Source organism: Stegodyphus dumicola, chromosome 3, assembly GCF_044657685.1.
Source record: "Stegodyphus dumicola isolate Sdum_Otavi_A_Nest chromosome 3, ASM4465768v1".
Lineage (NCBI taxonomy): Eukaryota > Metazoa > Arthropoda > Arachnida > Araneae > Eresidae > Stegodyphus > Stegodyphus dumicola.
The window spans coordinates 202,789,849-202,812,612 of NC_140770.1; the positions used below are offsets into that span (position 1 = coordinate 202,789,849).

At 32.4% G+C, this 22,764-nt stretch overlaps 1 protein-coding gene and 1 long non-coding RNA gene across 4 annotated transcripts in view; both read left to right on the top strand.

Moving 5' to 3' along the window:
- The window catches only part of LOC118183636 (uncharacterized), a 47,217-nt gene extending 30,292 nt beyond the window's left edge, over positions 1-16,925 (top strand). The window contains exons 2-3 of the long non-coding RNA XR_004757267.2: positions 13,655-13,836; positions 15,979-16,925. This is a non-coding gene — a long non-coding RNA (uncharacterized LOC118183636). The remainder of the gene's footprint in view (positions 1-13,654; positions 13,837-15,978) is intronic.
- The window catches only part of LOC118204383 (uncharacterized), a 281,241-nt gene that overhangs the window by 230,547 nt on the left and 27,930 nt on the right, over positions 1-22,764 (top strand). The window contains exon 5 of one of the 3 annotated variants that reach the window (XM_085813764.1): positions 16,932-22,676. The exons of the other annotated variants lie outside the window; for them this stretch is intronic. Coding sequence (XP_085669890.1) covers positions 16,932-17,254 — 323 coding nt within the window. The 3' untranslated portion in view covers positions 17,255-22,676. Of the gene's footprint in view, positions 1-16,931; positions 22,677-22,764 lie in introns of those variants that run through there. 3 annotated transcript variants of the gene reach the window in all.

The following is a 22,764-nucleotide window of genomic DNA, read 5'->3' on the forward strand; positions in this document are numbered from 1 at the left end:
CTTGCTTCGTCTGATTTTTTTCACTGCTAAAAATTTGTTTTGCTTGTTCTGTGGTAATTTACATGAAAGTAAAGACTACATGAAAATAATGCATGAAATGCATAACTCACATGAAAGTTAAGTAAAGACTACACTCCGGTCACTGTGCCAAAATATGTAAAGTGTTTGGTCATTGTCCTCTCTGCTCAAAACCTCACACAGAACTTTTCTATCCTGAAATAGGCAAAAGGAAAGAAACCAACCAGCAATAAAAGCAAACCCCCACCCCCAACAGATGTCTAGTACACACTTGCAAGTCAGCAGTGTTCAAAAGAAGTAGCTCTCGTGACACTAAAAATATTAATAAAAGGAAATAAGAAAATTCGACGCTTTACTGGTTGTGAGAAAATTCCATTACATTCCGCATGGGTCTTTACTAGAAACATTTAAGAAAAATAGACCGTGGGTATCAGATATTGTGCTCAAGAGTCCAGAAATATAAATTGCAATCGGCAGTGACATTTATGGCTCACTCCTGACAGGTTGAATCACACAGCTATACAGTGATCTAATGGCAACTCAGACAAAGCTTGGGTTTAGAAAGTCCTCCACGAAGGCACCCCTGCCTTAGGCAGATAGCCCTCATGTGCTTTGCCATAATTAAATAATCCAATCCAAATCTAGACAAAGCTTGGATGAACAATTTATAGTCAGTTAGAGAATCCACCCCAAGGCTGTTAGAATAGCTATGTTCATGGATAGCTGTGTTAATGGACATCTATGTTAACAACAAATTTATCTCTGATAGAGCTGAGCATTCCAAATTTCTGGAATATTAGGAATTAATACCGCACTCAAACGCTGTCCAGGAGGAATGAAGAAGAGCTAACGTACGACATGTTTCTTAAAGAACTTACTAGAAGTAAGCTCAGGCATTACCATTTTGATCTTCCATGGGCCAACCTGTGCCCAAACATCTCAAATAGAAATGAAGCAGAAGGTTGTTTAGCTGTACTAGAAGACTGAAGAGATTGAATGAATTTGAAAGTTCTGACCTAGTCTTTAAAGAATGGTAGAAAGAGAATGTCATACAGGAAATCTCAAAAGAGGAATTAGAAATCACCATCCAGTTATTAAACCTGACAAATGGGGGTACAAGTGGATAGGACACTAGAATTTTGACATGCAGGTATAGTCTTACTGAATTGAGTGTATAGTTCTGCCCAATTTTGAGGGAAAATACCCCAGGAAGAGTCCGGGGATTTATCACCCCTCTTACCCTACGGTCAATCTTTCAAAAGGATTTTTAGCCCACCCTGTATTTTAATTCCTTCCTTGCTGCACAGGCACTTGCAAACATTATTGCCTTCGCCGGTTTTCCTTGGTATTCCTTACAGTGGCACACCACTGGTTAATTAAAGCTAATACTGTGGGAGTAACAGTTAAGAGTTAACTACTTCCTACCCCAAGTAAACCCGAGCCAAAGGATGTGTATGTCAGGTATAGCTTACATGTTCTTTGCCCAAGCTCTTCCTAACAACTCAATTAACAAAAGGGAAAATACTGCGAGTTTGGGAGCAGATGAAAACTTGTCACCTGCTGCTTACAGCCGCAATAAACCGATCTCGACCACTATGAATGAACAGCTGATTATATTCAAATATCCCGTAATCAAGGGAAATTTACTTTCATTTTAGAGTTTTTAAATGCTAGATAAAATTTTGTTGGGGAATAAAATGACTAAACATGCCTGGGTACTAATGAAGTCTCTCTGTTCCTATAAAGCAGTGTTTCTTAACCTTTCTAGCGAGTCGTATCCCATTGAATCTGAAAATATATCTCCCGCACCCCATTGAAAAATGTGTTTTAATTTTTTTAGTCTAGAAAAATGCATTTTTTGCGAAACTTATTGTTTATTGAAAAACATTGTACATTTTATATAAATACAAAACAATATTATTTTTATTAATGACTAGTCTGTTGTTTGTTCATTATTATACTGGCGAAGCGAGGTTCCTTTTTTGAAAGACATACGCGTAAGTCATCACTTGCATTTAAGCGATTTCTCGCTTTAGTTTTTATATGCAAAAGCGATGAAAATCCCATTTCGCACAAGTAGGTGGTAGCAAACGAAGCAGGTCGTTTCGACGCGGACGGTTCGACGCCGGGGAAGTTCGACGCCATATTTTTTTTTCGTATTTTTATTTATTTTTAGAATAAATATGAAGTAATATAAATAAGTAATATGACTGATTTTTATTTATTGAATTAGCGATTGTTTGCATGCATATTTGAAATAAATATATGTGTGAAAGTGTTCTAGATTTTTGTTTGTGTCCCTGATTAGTGAGAAGCCTCCTCGCCAACGTCAAGGTCCCCGGGACATGAGGAAGGGTTTTTTTTTTTTTTTTTTTTTTTTTTTTTTTTTTTTTTTAGTTTCACAAAACAGCATCAAAAAGGCAAAATACACAAACGGTAAATAAATACACGGTTACAAAGTAGTTATATTATATTACAGACAAATATAATTGCAGATAAATAAGATTACATCACAGAACTGCTATTATACTAATCCATTGCAAAATTATGCGCCACACCTTTCAGGTATTCCATTATTTCTCGATTTTCAAAATCTTCAACTATTACTTTAATTCTCATATCAGCTCGCAGATTTCTATTCCGCTTGTGCGGCGGTTCATCTCCACGTACAAATTGTTCATAACATTGATCAATTGATTTTTGAACACGCCTGAGACCATCTATGAATTCCCATAATGTGGGGTATGAAACACTAAATAATGATGACACCAAATTTATTTGAATAATGATGCAAACTTATTCTAAAAATAAATAAAAATACGAAATGTATGGCGTCAAACAAAAGCAAAAAAAGTATGCCGTCGAACTGACCCCGCGTCGAAACGACCTCGTGTCGAATTGACCACGCGTCGAAACGCTGGCGTCGAACTGACCTGTACCGGGTAGCAAAGGGTAAAAGTAACTGCAGTGCTCCGTTCGCCAACTCTGGATAACGTTGTAACTGTGAATACCAGAATTGTTGCAATTCTAATTGTTCGAATTCCATTTGAACATGTCCAGTTGCTCGCATTTCAGTAAGTTGATCTTTTTTCAGATCACTATCATCCATCAAATTTAAGTCAAATAGAAATGGATCCAGTATCCATCTCTGAGTTTTGGTAATATTTCCGGTAGAAAAATATGCATTGAATGAGTCACTCAATCGTCTTAAATGTATTACAATGTCGGGTATAATTACATTATTTTCATTTTTCGCAATAACAGAATCAAGCAAGGAAAAGTTTGCAAAATTCCCCTTTTCTACTCCACGTATCCAAATTTCTAATTTTGCGATAAATAAAGATAATTTTTCACTAGATATTATTATATTTATGCCAAATCCTTGCATTGATAGATTCAATTCATTTAAATGGCTAAATATGTCTGCTAAGTAGACCAGCCTCAGCATTGCATCATTACTCTCAAAATCTTTTACTAAATAACAGTTTTGACTAGTCAGTAATTGAATAATTTCCTCACGCAATTCAAAAACTCTGTTAAGCATGCGACTCTTAGATAACCATCGTATTTCGGTGTGATATAGGAGCACGGTATGATCAGCACCGATTTCTTCGCAAAATGCACGAAAAATGCGATGAATAAGCTCTCGCCCTCGGATGTATTTTACTACATTTACTGCTGTAGTTAGATGTTGTTTTAAATTTTCAGTGCTTTCGACGCAAGTGCATCACGATGCAACATGCAATGCGTTATTATAACTTCCGGTAATTCTCTTTTCATGTGTGAAAAAAAATCCTGAATTTTTGCCTAACATTGCTGGGGCTCCATCAGTGCATATTGAGCCGATCACATTCATTGGTAATTGATATTTAGTAAAAAAAATCTTTGATGCGATTGAAAACATCAATTCCTCTCGTATTCACCTGCAGTGGCTCACAAAATAGAAATTCTTCTATCACCTCTTTTTCCTTCACATACCTGACAAATACCAAAAGTTGGCTGCAATTATCAACATCAGTTGGCTCATCCAGTTGCATGCTTATTTTAGTGAACTGATTTTTATGTCTTCAATTGCTTGCATTAAAATATCTTATTGACATCTTGTATTCGCGATCGTATAATATCATTCGATAATGGAATCTGTTGGATTTTTTTATGTGCTTCCGAATCTAAAACTGTTTAGGCAATAATTAAAGCAGAAGGTTTAATCAACTCTTCAGCGATCGTGTGAGATTTCTTTCTTTCTTTTTTTTTTTTTTTTTCACATAAATATGTCACTTGATATGACGCTTCTAGTAAAGGTTTTTGAATTGCTGGTCCGCACAATTTTAGGATAGTTCCACTGGTATCAAACCGAGCCTTATTTGACTTCAAAAAGAGCTGTTTATACTACGCGCTTTTTCGCCACCATGCAGATTGTTGAAATGCTCTAATATCTTTGATGGTTTGAGATTGCTATTTGAAAATATTTTGGAACACAAGGTGCATTGCGGTCGTTGCGTGCCATCTTTTTCGGTTGTGCAGGTAAATCCATAGCTGGCATACTTATCGTTCCATTGTCGTTTCTTTTTTTTACATAGTGGGGTTCACTATAATTGATTTAATTATTTAGAAATAATGTAATATATATAATGTTTTTACGTTTGTAATATCACTGAATCCTATTCGGCTTGAACGGGCAATTAAGAATGTATTAGTCTCAAGAGGTTTCTGGAAAGTCAGAATACACAATACACATGTCGCAGACACAATAGTTGACTCAACCTAACACAGGCGCAGTAGATGCAGATACAAATCTGTGAATCCGTAGATTCCATTGGAGAAGCACATATTGAACTCAGCGCATGCGCAAGCTGGGATAACGTTCTCCGCTTGTATTCCCACAAAGTTTTTTCTTTTCTTTTCTCCGTCATCTAGATGCCTGTTCGCGTTCGTTTGTACCGTTTCATGCCTTTTCGTAGCGTAGTGTATACGCCCATCGGCACCGGCTCTTTCCTGTGTCTTTTGCCGATAAGTGAGCTAGGTGCTTCAATTTTTATGAGCTTCAATATTGGGGACACTATTGCAGATTTCAAATGTTTTATTATAAGAAATTTAATAAATGATATTTAATAATTTTTATGGTTAGTTAGGGGCTTCCCCCGCACCCCCGGTTAAGAACCACTGCTATAAAGGAATGCCTCTGTTTGGCGCACAGTTCATTGATAATCAAAGAAGCAGATGAACATAATTTTGTTGGCAGACTTATCTTGTTTTTTATAAAATTGTAGTGGTTTTCCATTTAAAATTGCGTTTTTTTTTTTTTTTTTTTTTTTTTTTTTAGGGGATGTTTTGTTGGCAGTAATCACATATTTTAGTTATTCTTCAGTAATCACATATTTTAGTTATTCAGCGAAAGAGGTACCCTGCAAAGAATAATGTGATATTAGTATTGTAAATAGATGATCACTGTTGTAGTCCCACTTGTCATATCAGTTATAGCTATTGTTGAAATGTCAGCTGAACAGGCTGCAATCCCGTTCAGTAAAAATTCTGTGCAAGCAGTTAAACATGATTGTTTTACTGCTTCCAATGGAATTTCAGTAATTTGTGCTTAACAGGACATCACTTTACACAAAATCTACCTAGTGAGAAAATAGCAGTCCTAACAATATGTACAGTTTCATGGTTGTTTTGTTATATTCAGTGCAGAAATTCACAAAAAGGCACATGTAGGATTATTCCAATCAGTAACTAAGCAGTTATTCATGCCTAGTTAATGTTAACAGAATTTTGCAAATAAAAAAAGTTTTTTAGTATCGGAAGTCTCAGTCTCAGATATCAAAAGTACAAGGGGTGATCAAATGAAAAGGTACGAAACGACACGGTGGGTACAAATGTAGACTTTATTCAAAATATACACCATGGGCCTGAGCACAACGATCCCACTGATGAACAAGCCGCAGGATTCCTTGTACTCAAAATTCCTGTGGCCCTGACGAGACCCAGTCCTTCACAGCGTGCTTGAATACGTCGTCCGAGTTGAAGCATATCCCTTTCAGGTGTTTCTTCAGTGGACCAAACATATGGAAATCACAGGACGGCATGTCCGGACTGTAGGGCGGATGGTCCAATGTCTCCCACTTGAACTAGGCCAGTTCCATGTGTGTTCCATTCTGGAGACGTGTGGACGCGCGTTATAACGGAGCAGAACCACACCCTCCGTGAGCAGCCCCAGTCTTTTGTTCTTGATGGACCTGCGTAAGCATCGAAGTGTCTCACAGAACACATCAGAGTTAATGGTTTTTCTGTGCTCGAGGAATTTCCTAAGTAGCGGACCTTGAACGTCGGAAAAGACGGTGAGCAACACCTTACCTGCTGACGGCACAGCTTTGAACTTTTTAGGGAAAGGTGACGCATGCTTCCACTGCATGCTGTCCCGCTTTTTCTCTGGCTCGTAGTGATGGCACCAGGTCTCATTACCTGTGACGATCCGCTCCATGAAAGCGGGGTCTTCCTGATACCGAAACAAATGTTGCAGTGCTAGCCCCATACGCAGTTCCTCTTGCTGGTCGGTGAGCTGCTTCGGAACACAAGCGGCATGCACCTTCTGATATCGCAACCTGTCGTGAACAATTGTCCACACGGTTCCATAGCTGACATCCACCTTGTCGAAATCGCTCGTGATGACAGTGTTTGCCTGGCCTGGTCTCGGGTCATCACCCACACTCTCATGGCCTGCACGAAAACGGGCATTCCATTTTCTGACAGACTTTTCAGAGAATCATTTCTCCCTGTAAATGATAAAGTTTGAGTTATTCGTGGGTTAAAGAAACGACATAGGTTGAACAATAAAAAATATATTGGGAATATTAGGTTACATGGGAACAAGCAACCAGAGCAATGCACACCAGATAGAGACTGAATGACAACAAAAACTACTGTTGCCAATTTTCATAAAGTAAATATTGGGACTGGCACATATACACATATTTTTAACCGTAAACTGTCACCATCCGGCATTGAATAGCTGCAGGTTTCTCACCTTCCGTATATATGTAGGGTTCTCTTTTAAAACTGAGATAGAGCACTATCATGGCATTGTACATGCTTTTATTTTAATAATAAGAAGTAAAAAATAATAAAGATAAATTATGTAAAGATTAAGTTAACAGTATGCAAGATTAAGTTAACAGTCCACCGGATTCATATAATGATGCGCAGACAGTCCTTTCACACAAACATTCATGGGTAGCTTTAAGTAATATAATCAGCTAAAGGTGAAACATCAAAAGAAAACCGTCTGTCTTCAATTCTTGAAGAAATGCGAGCCGTCTGCTCACATCTACCCTCCACTCTCGACCACGTCTGGACGCTGTCTGGAATGATTCTTACTGCGCTGTGCGGGGATGACGTCATTGCTGGCAATTCTAATTTAGCATCGGGCGTTGATGATTTCCACAGCTTCGGCCAGCCTGAAGAGGCATCGTCCTCGATATCTGTTGAATGGACATCACCATCATGTACTTGCAAAGATAATAATAATTAAAAAAAAAAAAAAAGTATCAGGTCCTTAGGTTTTGAGCTGATACAAACATCAAATCAATTTGACCATGGCTTCATATGGTCGGCCGCAGTAGATGTCAAATTCGGTCCTTCATGGCATCCTACGTTTTCGACTTCATACCTGTCATTTGGTCTAACAGCTATGATTTTATACGGTCCATGAAACTTAGGTCGTAGTTTCAAACCAGTCCCATATTGAGTTCTCTGTATGGCTACCAAGTCGCCAATCTTGTACAGTTTCGGTTTCTTACGCCTTTTATCAAATTGTTTACGATTCTCTTCTTGAATCTTCAAAATGTTGTTTTTAGCATCTTCTCTCATTTCATCACGTTCTTGCATCAATTGCTTTAAATATTCTTCATTCAATATCTCACTAATTCTCAAATCTTCTTTGTTCTTCATTTTCGTCCCTATGAGAAGCTCAAACGGTGAATATTTCGTACTACTTGTAGTTGTACTGTTGATTATCCTCTGTACATCTAAAACATACTTAAACCATTTCGTTGAATCTTCATGTGATAATTTTGACAAAACAGGAATCAAAATTCTATGAATTCGCTCAATCTGTCCGTTACCTCTTGGAATACCGGTAGTAATTTTGACATGTTCTATACCTTCTTCTGTACAATAAGCTGAAAATTCTTTCGATGTAAAGGCACTACCTCGATCTGAAATGATTCTGGCTGGATTTCCAAATACAGACTGTTGTTGCTTCAATTTTGAAATAACTTCTTGCGTAGTTGGTGATTTCACTGGATAGAACCAAGTAAATTTCTTAAAAGCATCGACAACAGTTAGAATGTATTGGTATCTCTTGTTCGTTGATGGAAGAGGTCCAATAAAGTCGACATGGTACGTACTCAAGGGAACGTTTTCTTTCGGTACAGGATGAAGAAATCCTTCTGCTTTTCCTTGCTTCTTGTTGTACAGTATATATTCTATACAGTTAGCAATTACTTTTTCAACTTTGCATTTCAGTCTAGGAATATAGAATTCTTGCTCTACAGCATTCACAGTTTTATCTACAGCAAAGTGACCTTTTTTATGTACCTTCTGTATGATTTCGTTCTGTAAGGATTCTGGCACTACTAGCAGATCTTTACCATTATCAAATTTGTACAAAATATCATTTCTCACAAAGAATCCATTTTCTTCTCCCTTCTCAACTAAATTCTTTATCAATTTCACATGTTCATCTTCATTCTGTTGTGCTAACCGAATCTTCTCAGTTACATCGGATGTGTATGATGTCAAAATTAAAGCATTTCTACTTAGAGCATCAGCGTGTTTCATTTGGCTTCCTGAACGATGTACAATTTCGTAATTGAATTCTTCAATAAACATTGCCCATCTTGCAATCTTGGGAGTTAAATCTTTCTTATATAAAGTTTTCTGAAAAGCACTACAATCAGTTACAATTTTGAATTTAGAGCCTAACAATCTGCTTGTGTAACTCTACGCTGCATATCGTCACATCTGAACCAGTGTCAACTAGACGATTAACTAAATGATTATTTATTTCTACAGTCTTCATAATTCTATCCTTGTCAGAAATTCATTGTAATAAAGCTTGTTTCTCGAGGGTCTGCTCTGGACAGTCCGTTGACTTGTGCCCAAAAATTTTACATTTAAAACATTTTATACCCTTCGGTTTGTTTACACAGTGCGATGACCGATGCCCAAATTCCTGGCAATTAAAACATTTGACCTTATTAACATTAGATTGATTTCGGTTTGATGATGCAAGCTTACTTCTATCTTTAACTTGGGTGTCTACTTTCTAAACTTCTTCAGAGCTTCTATTACTGCAAGGGCTTCTAATTCGTAACTACAGAGTTTCTCTTGCTGCGGTGAAGTCTTCTTACTCATATACTGAATTGGGTGATAATTACCATCATCAGACAATTGGAGTAATACCGCACCAATGCCTCGACTACTAGCATCAGTATGAAGTTCTAATGGATATCCTTGCCTAAATCTGTGTAGAACAGGTGCTTGCGAGAGAATTTCTTTTAATCTGCAAAAAGCTTCCTGTTGTTCGGAATTGAACTTAAAACCAATACCTTTTCTAAGCAAGTCACTAAGAGGTTTAGCTATTTTAGCATACTGAGGAATGAATTTACGAAAATATCCCGTTAGTCCTAAAAAGCTTTGAAGTTGTTTACAATTACGCGGTTGTGGAAAGTTTCGAACAGCAACAGTTTTGGAAGGTGATGGTCGAATAGTTCCGTTTTCAATTACATATCCCAAAAATTCAATTTTCCGTTTTAAGAATTGGCACTTTTTGAAATTTATTTGTAGTCCATATTCCGAAGCAGTTTTGAATACTCTTTCTAATTTGTCTAAACATTCAGCTTCATCATTAGCTGGTATGACTATATCATCCATATAAATAATTAGTACACCTTCATTTAGCAAGTCACGAAATACTGAATAAATATACCTTTGAAAAACATTTGAACTAATACATAAACCAAAAGAAGCTTTAAGAAATTCGTAAATACCATTATGCGTTACAAACGCGGTATATTTAATGCAATTTTCATCTCTGTCTACATGGAAAAAGCCATTTTTCAAATCTAGCGCTGTGAAGACTTTTGACTGTTCTAAACGATCAAGAATTTCCGGAATTAAAGGCAGTGGAAATTTGTCTTTAATAATCTTATTTAATTTTTGATAGTCAATGCATAATCTTTTAGAATTATCCCGCTTGTTGCATAAAACAATAGGCGCGGCATAGTTAGAGTTGCTAGGCTTTATTATTTTTTCTTTCAGCCATTCCTCAATTTGATCGTCAACAATTTTTTGTTCCGCGAAAGACGTGTATCTTCTATTTTGACAGACAGGAATATCATCGCATAAATTTATTTGCATCTTGAAGTCAGCTTGTCTATTTTTCTGAGGCTGGTACGAATTAATTAAATTACACAGTCTTTCTTTATGTTGTACATTTGAAATGTGCGATAAGTCAGTCTCGTTGATAGAAATAGCATTCACCAGATGTGGACAGGTAATTAAACGTCAATCCACTTCCGCTTTCAGGGTTTTTGTTTGCATTAACGGAGACGCCAGACGACTGAGAAAGATCATAAACATTCTTCAATGACACAGCAATATTTAAATTTCCCATTACGCAACGAACGTTAGAATTTCGATATGACTCAGCAGTTATCAAGTTTACATTACTTTTATTCCGATGAGAAATTATTTGAAGGCCATTCTTGGTAAAAGAGAAGTTAAACTGATTCATTACATCTAAACCTAATACAATTTGATTACATAATGACTTGACAACATAAATTTTCGTGCGAAGTGAAAAACTATCAATTGAAATATCAGAAATGAAAAAGCCGATGGGGTACGTTTGCTTTGATTCAATTCCGTTTAATGTGATATCGCTACAATTTAAATTAGGAGAACCAATCTGCTTGTGTAACTCTACGCTGCATATCGTCACATCTGAACCAGTGTCAACTAGACGATTAACTAAATGATTATTTATTTCTACAGTCTTCATAATTCTATCCTTGTCAGAAATTCATTGTAATAAAGCTTGTTTCTCGAGGGTCTGCTCTGGACAGTCCGTTGACTTGTGCCCAAAAATTTTACATTTAAAACATTTTATACCCTTCAGTTTGTTTACACAGTGCGATGACCGATGCCCAAATTCCTGGCAATTAAAACATTTGACCTTATTAACATTAGATTGATTTCGGTTTGATGATGCAAGCTTACTTCTATCTTTAACTTGGGTGTCTACTTTCGATTTCGGAATTTTGAACTTATCATTGTCCGATCTCATTCTATCATAAATTTTAAGCCTTTGTTTAAATTCAGATACTGTTTCGCAACCATATAGTATAGTTTTTCTCACTACAGAATTGGGAATACCATCAATAACATATTTAATTAATGAAGCATCTTCAATGTTACCTCGCAAACACATTTCTTTCATTTTCCAAAAATACTCATCTAAAGATTCATTAGGAATTAATTTACGCTTACATAACATTTCATAAAAATTCAGCAGAATTAAAAGCTTTACCATATTCAGATTTCAAAAGCTTTTTTAACTTACACCAGTCATTAACTTTAGGTTCACTCTGAATAAATAGTTTCGCTTTACCTTTTAATGATCTTTTAGCAAAAACTAATTTATGCAAATCACTCAATTTCAAAGAGTTTATAACATCTTCAAATTCATCAATCCATTTATCAACATTTTCATATGCATTACCAGAAAAAGGATTAACAATACTTTCAATATCAGAAAAACTAAGATGAGGTTTAAAATGATCTTGAATTGGAAGCTGCATACTGTTATTTACTTGAGACTCATTAAAACCAGGATTGTCTCTTTGATTATCATCAAGCATTACTTCAGAAATTTTATTAATAGTTTCATCTTCAATATCACTATTTTCTTCATGCAAAATATTTTCAAATAATACAGATAAATCACATAGGAAAGAGACAATTCGGGTTACGACTTCCGTTTTTGAACCTTCTGAATTTATGCACAGTACATTGCAAATTTTAATTAACTCATTCAAAGTAAAACTATTCTGCACTGCATCTATTTTCTTATTAAATTCTTCAGAATCTGGTTTAAATATAAAGCCAGAAAATTCACGTAATCTTTTCCGGTTATTTCGATCTCCATCAGTATTAAAAATAAGCTTATGCAAACTTTTGATTTCAGAACTTTTACGGTTCTTTAAAGCTGCTTCCAATTCTGGAATTTCTACTAACTTCATATTGGAAAGAAAGTTTTGTACTCACCCGACAGATGATCGTCTTCAATTAGGGTAATCCACACACTTTATACGAGTAATCCAATAAATCGAATAACTTGTGAGAACAGTTCACTCAGTTAGTTCAATGCACAGTTCATAATGTCACTCGCACACTTTCGAGTTCGAGGCCGCACAGTTGGTCGCCATGTATTGTAGGGTTCTTCTTTTGAAACTGAGATAGAGCACTATCATGGCATTGTACATGCTTTTATTTTAATAATAAGAAGTAAAAAGTAATAAAGATAAATTAAGTAAAGATTAAGTTATCAGTATGCAGGATTAAGTTAACAGTCCACCGGATTCATATAATGATGCGCAGACAGTCCTTTCACACAAACAGTCATGGGTAGCTTTAAATAATATAATCAGCTAAAGGTGAAACATCAAAAGAAGACCGTCTGTCTTCTTCAACACTCAAAGAAATGCGAGCTGTCTGCTCACATCTACCCTCCACTCTCGACCACGTCTGGACGCTATCTGACGCTGTCTGGAATGATTCTTACTGCGCTGTGCAGGGATGACGTCATTGCTAGCAATTCTAATTCAGCATTGGGCGTTGATGATTTCCACACACACACACACATATATATATATATATATATATTTTCTACTGATCAAATTTACATTTATTAATTAATGGTATTTTCTGATTGTCTGCACCTCTACAAAAAGTTGCCAACTTACTGATCACTATGAAAATTGGCAAAAATTTAATTTTAATTTTATGATTTGTAGGTATCATCCTCCTCATAACTAACTTCATAATAATAAACAGAAGAATTTCATAAGAAACTACTAATTTAAAGCAGAAAAAGATTGTGGCCAATATTTAGACTTTTATAGACAGTGGGACAGTGGGGGCCCACCAGCGGCCGAGCGGTAAAATCGCTGAACACTGGTAGTTCGGTCCGAGGTTCGAATCCCGCGAACGGGCTGGCTGCATGGGCGTTTTCGTGGTTTTCCCCATGTGTAACGTGTATACGAGCCAGTTTCCCTTAGAAAGTCCTCCACGAAGGCATCCCTCCTCTTAGACAGATAGCCCTCGAGGCTTTGCCATAATCATGCACACTATAGACAGTGGGCAATATTCGACAAATTGATAACTGAATATAAAGCATGTAAATCCATGTGTATGATATGCATGTGGGTGGGATGGCTATTCCTATTCCTACGTGTAAACTAAATACGTCAAAATTGTGAAATTCTGCAGAATATTGGGGGTGTGGATAATCAGAAGGTAAGAAGGTCATGAATTAACCATTTCCATATATATGAATTTCCATATTTCTTTTCAGTTAATCTGCCAGACGTTTCATAACAACTGGATTTAATTGCTCTGAAGTGACAAGTTTATGCTATCAAGTTTCAAGCAATAGTGCAGACAGCAGTAGTGAAAAAGGATTTTTTATTCAAAAGGTATCAACATCCAATCTGGCCAGCTTATTGAGGGAAGATGAAAATATTTCATATCCTTAAGGTAGATTTCTATTATCTGGTTAGAGATAACAGTCAGTCTTGTTACAAAGAGCTGCATTGCATGTAAATCATTGAGTAATCAAAAAAAAAAAAAAAAAAAAAACTCATTATTTAAGAAGTGTAGCAGTGCTTGTGAAGATAAGTCTTAAAATGGTCACCTTGAATAGGATATCAGTGTTTCAGTTTAGTGAGATGGGAAGAGTTAAGAAATTTCTGAAATTTATAAAAGTCTACTATGTATGAACTAGCAGAAATAAATAACCCATTTAATGACAAAGCATCTGTACAAAAGTTTAATATATATGTTGAAAACTTTTGGGAAAGTATTAAAATAAAAATCAGTTATCTCTTAAACATGTTCACATATTTGTTTGAAAAAATATTCATATATTTGTCTGAGAAATATAATACTATAGGGCAGCATTTTATCTAATATCTCAAAGTTTAGTTAATTGTGTACCAAAAGAGGCATATAAGCATCCATGTACTTTTAGATGTGTATAATTAATATCGCTAAAATTGTTGACTTCTTCATGTGTCGCAGTAACTGAAAATGTATTAACAAAGTCATTTTGATAATTTTTAAACAGGAACAAAATTGCTTCTGTTCTGAATTCTTTGTATGAAGTTAACGAGAACAGTTCGTTTAAAATACAAAAATTATGAAAAGACACTATGCAGATTTATATGAACATTGTTAAGTGTAGGCATAATAAATGCACAATTGGATTACGGAAGATGGAGGAATTGCAAATCCTTAATTTTTGAAAATACTTAAAAAGTAATTTTATGTAATCTGAAATATATAGGATTACTAAAATTTAGCTGCTATCTTTTTTTTATAACAGAAATAAAATATTTGGTGATTTTAATAGATTTTTAATAATTTTTTAAAGATATCTGGTTTTAAAAAATCAATGTTGCTCTTATTGTATTAAATCATTTTTATTCATATAGGGATATGCAGTTGGAAAATTTAGAGACTGGTGCTTTAAATGAGATGTCTTGGAATAATTTCCAAAAGTGAAAAATGAAATTTTTTCCCATAATCTTTTTTTATTTATTTTTGGGGATTAAGCTATTTTTGAAACATACACTTGTTTTCATGTATCTTTTGCTACTGATTTTCATTGTGCTTTTATGTTGTAGTATCAAGCTTTGCTATTAAGCTGAACTCATTAAAGAGAAAATGCTCTTCTGTCTTTGCTTTCTTTTGTTCCTGGAAATTCAAATCTGAATCTTTCTCTCTCTTTTTTTTAAACTTGAGCATTTCTTCAGAATACTTACTTACATGTGACAAATGGATGAAATCTGTTCTTGCCTTTGAAAAATCTCATCTTCTTTTCACTTCAAAATTTTATTTTAAAATTTTCATAATGTTATTTTTAAATTTCATAATATAGCTATGTAAATATGCATTACTTTTAAAAAGTTCAAAATTAATGTTTTGTATAACATATTAAATTTATCTACCTTAAATTAAGAGTTTCTTATAATAGTGCATGAGAAATTATAATTTATTGTTGTTATTATTATTTTCACTTGCATTTAAATACTTACTCATGCTCTTTTTAATTTTTTCAGGTGAAACCTCTTTATTCTTATTTGTCCTTCCAAAACAGGATGAATTTTTTTCATGCATGATAATGGTGAAAAGTGAAAGGGGGGTTCTGTGCTTATAATTTATTTTGTTCTTAAATCTTCCATTTTATTCAATAGGTCATTCTTAGTGATATATTTTAGTAACTTAATTGATTAGTGGCAATTGCATCACTAAAACATGACTTATAAAAAGTATTGAAATATTACACATACTTATATGATATTCTTTGCATATTTTTTCCTTGAATGATTATATTCTTAGTTTATAAACATTTTGCTTAAATATGTCAATAACTTGTGTTCTTGTAGGTTTAAAAGAAATAGCTTTATTACAATTACATCTGGTGTATTATAAAGTAGCTTGATGTTATGTATGCATTTAAAATGCAATGTTTTGGCTTTTTTCCTGCATCAAGATTTTCTTTATTTTATGATATTTATGAATTGTCTCATGATATTTTTGTATAGTTCCTTAATATCTGAGTAAGAAATTAAACTACATTTTTATTACAGCCTTATATGATAAATCATTTTTTTTCAGTGTTTATTGCTGCCATCAATGAAGCTGATGATGTCCAGACATTACAAAATATTAAGCAAATTGTCTCTGAATTAGCAAACAGTGTGTGTCCTTATTGTTCAAAACAATTTCGTCGGAAACAGGATTTGAAAAGACATATGGAATTGCACTTATTACCAAAACGATTTCAGTGTGATATTTGTTTCAAGAAATATTCTCGTAAAGACTATGTAATAGAACATAAATTTTTAACTCATGGTCATGTGAGGAAACCTCATTTATAAAAATGTTATGAAGGATGGTTTTATATTATTTATTTTTATTACTTTTAATTTTTTATGTATGTGGAACCAAAAAAATTCATGCAACTGAATGCTGAGGTGTAAAAATGAATATTTGTTTGTAAAATTGATGTTTTTATCATTTAGATATTACATTATAGACTATTTAATTATAGCATTTTTGTAAATTTAATTATTATAAAATAAAGTTATAGGTATAATTTTTTATCATTCATGTGCTTTGTACGTTTACTGTGTATCAGATTAGTAAAATCTCATTCTCTTCCATATGAAACCTTAATCTAGTGTATTCTGTAGTTTTTAGTAAACTAATTTTACTCTAGTTTAGATAATAAATATATAGTTTAATTTAGAAATAAAACATTTTAATTTTAAGTATAATTGAAAATGAAAAAGATTTCATTTTGCATATTGCTTCAATATTAAAAAAAAATTATAAGTATCATATACCTGCTGAAAGCTTAAAGTATGAAATCTGGGAATGAATATGCTTTAGTATAATTTTTAAATGCTACTTTTAATATTAAATAGAACTGATAAAGTGTTGGTACAAATTCTAGTTATTTTAATAAAATTATTATTTATAACAAATTATTGACTAACAATAATGTATATTTTTGTGATTTATTTGTTTACCATTTTAAATAAAATATTTTTTTTACCTTAATTTAGGCTTTAAAATAGAACCTAATTTAAAGAGAACTGACTTAGACAAGATTCTATCAGAGTTAGATGAACCAATTTGCCCATACTGCAAACGGATATTTTCAAGCCGTGGTAATTTAAGACGACACATGGAAATACATATCATGAGAGATCGCAAACGTTTTCAGTGTGACATTTGCTTGAAAAAGTATAAAAGGAAAGATTATTTGAAAGAGCATAAGATGACAGTGCATAGTGAAAAAAATGACTGGAAGTTTATGCGTGTGCCAAAAGATGAATATTATGAAGATATTCTTCTTTCTGAATCTTTCAAACAAAAAGTGTTATAATTTTTTTCATTTTGTTGAATTATTTCATTTTGCATGTAACTGTGTTAAGTTTCTTTAAAATTCAGTGTTGGCTTTTCATATTTTTTCATGTTTTACCAACCAGCTGCAGTTATGCTTTTCTTATTTTTTAATAGGGATGCCAAACTCTTTTCGTTTATGCATTAAACTCATTTTCTAATTTTAGTTTATGTTGTTTATTCATTCAAATAATTTTTTCCCCTTAAAATGTATGATGACACAAATAAATATCAAAAGATACTTTTGTAAAACGATATTTCATTTGAGCACATGCATTTACTTTGTAAATATACTTTGTGGCTAAAATTCATTAGATACTTATTTGCTGATATAGCATTATTATTAAGATGTCACCATAAAAGGCTTGTTGTATGATTATTATTATTAAGAATAGGTTTTCAGCTAAGTTCTGTTATTGGAAATTTATTTCCTTGTCTGCTGTAGCTTGATTTGTATTTGACAAGTGACATTTATTTCACCAAATAGTGAGTGGTTTGGTATGCAGGTAGTGCTCCAGCTTATTTTTAAAATCATGCTTAAGGTTTGGACCACGGACCAGGCAGTTAATTCTTCTGCCTGCATGTCTTCAAACCACAAAACTAGATATCCTGTTTTTTAACTGCATTAGTTTAGTAAAAAGGAATGGACTTTTTTGCAAAATATTATAATGTGGTCACATTGGTAGATGCCAGATTTCAAATATCAAGAGACTAAAATTAAGTAGCCATATCTAGACTAATAAAAATAGATTGTTAAAATAGAAGGCCAGGCTATTGTTCTAAATTTCATTGTCAGCACATTGACTTCCACAAGTCTTGATCTCCAAACATCTACCAACCCTAGACACGTACCTCCGAATCAAAATCAAATGCCATGACTCTGATTGGAACTTCTAGTGATCCAATGACTGTGTAAGTTACACTATTCCAGATGACATCAGGTATTGATAGGCTCAATGAAATGTTTGAATTATGTCACAAACAGTTAAACAAGGTGCAACAATCTTCTAGCAGATAGTCATATGATTGGTCTAGCCATTACCCATACTGAGACCTAAGTTGTTTGTGATAGTTACTAAGACCCTCTGATAATTTCGTTCGATATGTTTGAGATTTTACTCAGCCCAGTATTTCAGTTTCTTCGACTTACATTGTCATAGCTGCACCATGTGCTTCCATGACATTTTCATTTCATGATAATGTTATCTACTGTAAGCGAACTCGTACAGTTGTGTAAAAACGTCTCTTGACTGAACTCTTGGTTAGATTCAGTTATTTTTGTTTGCTCGTTGTGTTATTAAAGCATCTGCAAGAATTGAGGCATTGTTGCCATTTTTAAATCATCTGTTATATGTACTGATCTTGTATTGTGTAGGTGATTCCACTTAAAATCAAGGGATGTCCAATAACTTCTAGTTGTATGGTATAAATTAATATATCAAATCAGCTAGTTGGCTAAGTTGTATCTATCTGAGTAGGTATGTCTTCACAGTTAACCTTTTTAAAGGAATGGGTAAAATTAGCCAATCATTTGGTCCCTGAAAACTTAATCTAGGATTAATGATCAGTATTAATTATTTTTATCCTCCCTTACACTGGTAAGCTTTATATTTATATGAAATGGAAATTATACCAGCATTCAGTATCTCTACAGTATACTAATACTATAAAACTGTTAAATGATGGATACATGATAGTTAAAATAACTTGATAAACTAAATATTAGCTCTGCCGTTTTTTAAAATACTAAATAAATTAATATTTTTTTAATTTATGATTTTTGTTTATCCATTTCCTTATTCTCTTGTTAAGCTAAGTAGTTTGTAAGTTTGTGAGTCAATGCATAATGGATTTTTGGCCGAGTGTCTCTAAATGATAGTTATCTGTTCAAATTATTCATATGTAATAAATGCTGATAAAGCATCATTTTATGCTTACTTACCTGACAAAATATATGCACTTCAGCAAGCTTATGTGTAGCATATGATATGTGGTAGGTTTTTCATAATAGTGAATTAATAAAAGTCTCTTTTATAAACCATTTGTTATATTTCAATCATAAGTTTGGCATCCCTGCTTTTTTGTGTAAAATATGCCTATGTATTATCATATTTATATATTTTGTACACATACCGGCAGATATTAAATGCGTAAAAATTTTATTTTAAAAAATGTTTGCCTCAGATATATTTGAATTGCTTTTTTCCTATTTTAGTTGCATTTAAATTTATATTTTTAGTTTTGTGTTACAATTTTAGCACAGAATAGATGCTTAATATCATTCATTTATTAAGTTTGGACATATGTTTAATTGTTTTCATCAAAATCAATATGTTCCATTTCATTTTGAGCCCATTAACATCCTTTTCCTTTCATTTCTTTCACATTCATTTTCTAATTGTCTTGCTCTCATAAACTGTTAAATTGAGTTCAGCTTATATTATGGTCAAAATTTAACACACGTTTACAAGGTGTCGTAAGTTATATTATATTCATGAGTTTTTAATGATTTTATTTGTAGTGATAGTTAAATTTTTATACTGTTTTACTAATTTTTATTCTTTGAGAATAAAGTCATGAAGTTACAATGCTGCTAACAGAACCTGTATCTTTCTCTTTTGAACTAGATACCCTGAAAGGAATCTGAAAGAAAATAATAAAGGAGGTAGCAGAATTTCAGTGGATCATATTGGAATTTTTTCCAACTTTTTTCTATTTTGATACTCTAACTATTTGTTTGGCATAGGAAGCCCATTTACATTACTTTTTTCCATGTGTTTTCCACAGCTCATCATATTTCTCATAAATTCTGTTTTGAGTTATTTGTGTGTTTAATTAGATGTGGATCTTCCATATGTAAACTCCATACTCTGCTTTCACTTTTTTCTTTCCTTTTGTTATTTTTATGTTAATTTTCTAGTTAAATGACCAGCAAATAATATTAGGATATAATTATATCATAAATTTATAATTTGTGAAGACTCTCCACCCTTCATAATTCAGTCTTGTTTGAAGTATTTTTGGATAGTAGATGGTGCACATCTTTTTTGCATTTGGGTATTATAAATCAAAATATGATATAATTATACATTAATAAAATATTTTAAGGGTATAAATTATTGCAGCAAAGTCATTTCTTTATATATGTATATGTGTGTGTATATATGTATATATAATTTTAACTTTGTCTACTAATTTGAATTCTCTGACAGATTGCTGTTAAGGCATATAATGCATTTTAAAGATATTTAATGGTTTCTTTGGCTTCAGATTTTTTACTCACGACCTGTTAAGTCTTATTAGGAACCTGATGTTAATGGGAAGTTATATAATACATTAAAGATGTATGGTGATTGTTGTGGCTTTGAAGTTAGCTCAAGTATAAGTATATTTTCATAGTTAATAAAGGTAGTTAGTTTTTTAATGCTAATTATCAATATTAATAATTACTTTAGTTCTCTTAATGATTTTTTGTAACTTCACTGTATCTCCCCTTAATTTTTTATTATCTGTTGTGTGTATTTGAAAAAAAAGGAGGGAATGGAAAGCAGTTAAATTTTATTTAAATCTTCTGATTGCTTCAAATTTGAATATATAAACCAAACTTATTTATTCCTTTCTCCAATAAGAAAGACTTGATATATCATTTTGATTTATTCATGATTAATGATTAGTAATTATAGTGAAATTGTCATTTGTGAACTTATTTGTTGTTATATTTCTTTCACATCTTTAAAACTATATACATAGGATTAATTTATATGAAGAGTGCCTTAGTTTTAATACAGCACTTGATATATTTTTGCTTTCGAAATAAAAGTTTATACAAATATATATCCTTGTTATATATATTACTGAAAAAATTCTAGTTGCTGATAAAAGAATTGTATACACTGAGACTACAAGTTGTGAGATTATATAAAATGTGGGTTTGTCATGGTAAAATTCGTGTTATTCTTCTAATATACTAATATGGAGAGTATGAAGTCTTGTGTCTGTAAAAGTATTTCTGAATTTATCTATTTTAATATCATATAGAAATTAAATACAGTGCCTTACATCAGAAATGTGATACATTTTATTGATATGTTTTGATTTAATTAAAATTCATCCAAAAAGTTGCAACAAACTGTTTTAAATTTGTATATTATTTTTTAATTATTAATTAGAACTAATTGCAATTAAATGTTCCAAATTTTTTCAGTCATTCTGATAGTTAAGTGATGCTAATTTTCTACAAGTTTACTATGAAACTTTCTTAAAAGGTTTTATATTTTCATTGCAAATAATTAAAATGCCCTTTTGTAATATGTACATTTTTATATACATTTCTCTGTAAAAAATATATTTGTCTTTTATATACATTTGTCTTTTTGATTTTACTTTTTTGAAGAAATCTCAAATTTGTTGAATAGCCTTGACAAATATTGCTATTTCATCATTTAATTCAATTAAAAAAAAAACTTTTTACATGGACAATTAGTATTCTACCTTAAATAATCCATAGGATTTGGCACAAACACTGGAATATAATTTTGTTACTTTCTATGAAATCTATTTTCCACTTCATATAGCAAACATGCTTTTAGAACCAATCTTAAAAACTAAGCACAAACTTACTGCTCATAAAATTATACTTTATGTAACAGCAGAATTAAGAAGAAAAAATGTTTGTTTATTTTGAAGACATAATTCAGATCTAAATGCTTTTTTTAAGTTTTAAATTTCTGTATTAATTTCTTGATATTTACCAGGGTCAAAGAATTCTCCACTATCAAAAGGACAAGATATATTTCTTTCTCTTCCCTCAAGTATTTTTTTATGTGGTTTATTTTTATTGCTGAATATACAGTCGATTTTTTTTACTTATGCCACCGAATGTCATCCGCACAGGAGTAGCTCCTAGAAAATTAATAAGTTACTTGTAGCTATTTCTGTGCTTTCATATTGCATTGTGTTTAATAAAGAAATGTTTTAATGTTACATTTCATTACAAGTTTCAGAAATGTACAAAAACTATATGTGTTGATTAATTTGATCTTTTATAAAATTTATTTACAAATTACTGATATGTACAGAAGAAAATACCACGGTTATTTGATTAATGTCAAATGCTATATAATTTTCAATATTTTTTACATGATCGAACATGTATTTCTGTCTGTTTCTCATGCAATAATTTTAGAACTTGGGTTCAAAGAAACAAAAGCATTTAACTCTTAAACACGTGATTTTTTTATTTTGATCTTCCATTGTATATATTGTAAAAAGGATTAGTGCAAATATTGTTTTTATGATCAAAATTATGTTATTCTTGTTTGTTGGCAGTAGGTTACATTTTTAAGGAATGGTAATATTTCTGTATTGTGAAATCTAAATTTTCGTAATAAAAATTTTTTTATGGATATTTGTGATTTATTGTTTCATATTTCTAATACACTCTTTTTTGCAAAATACTTAATTATATTTTTTTCTCCTTTGTAATTAAAAGTG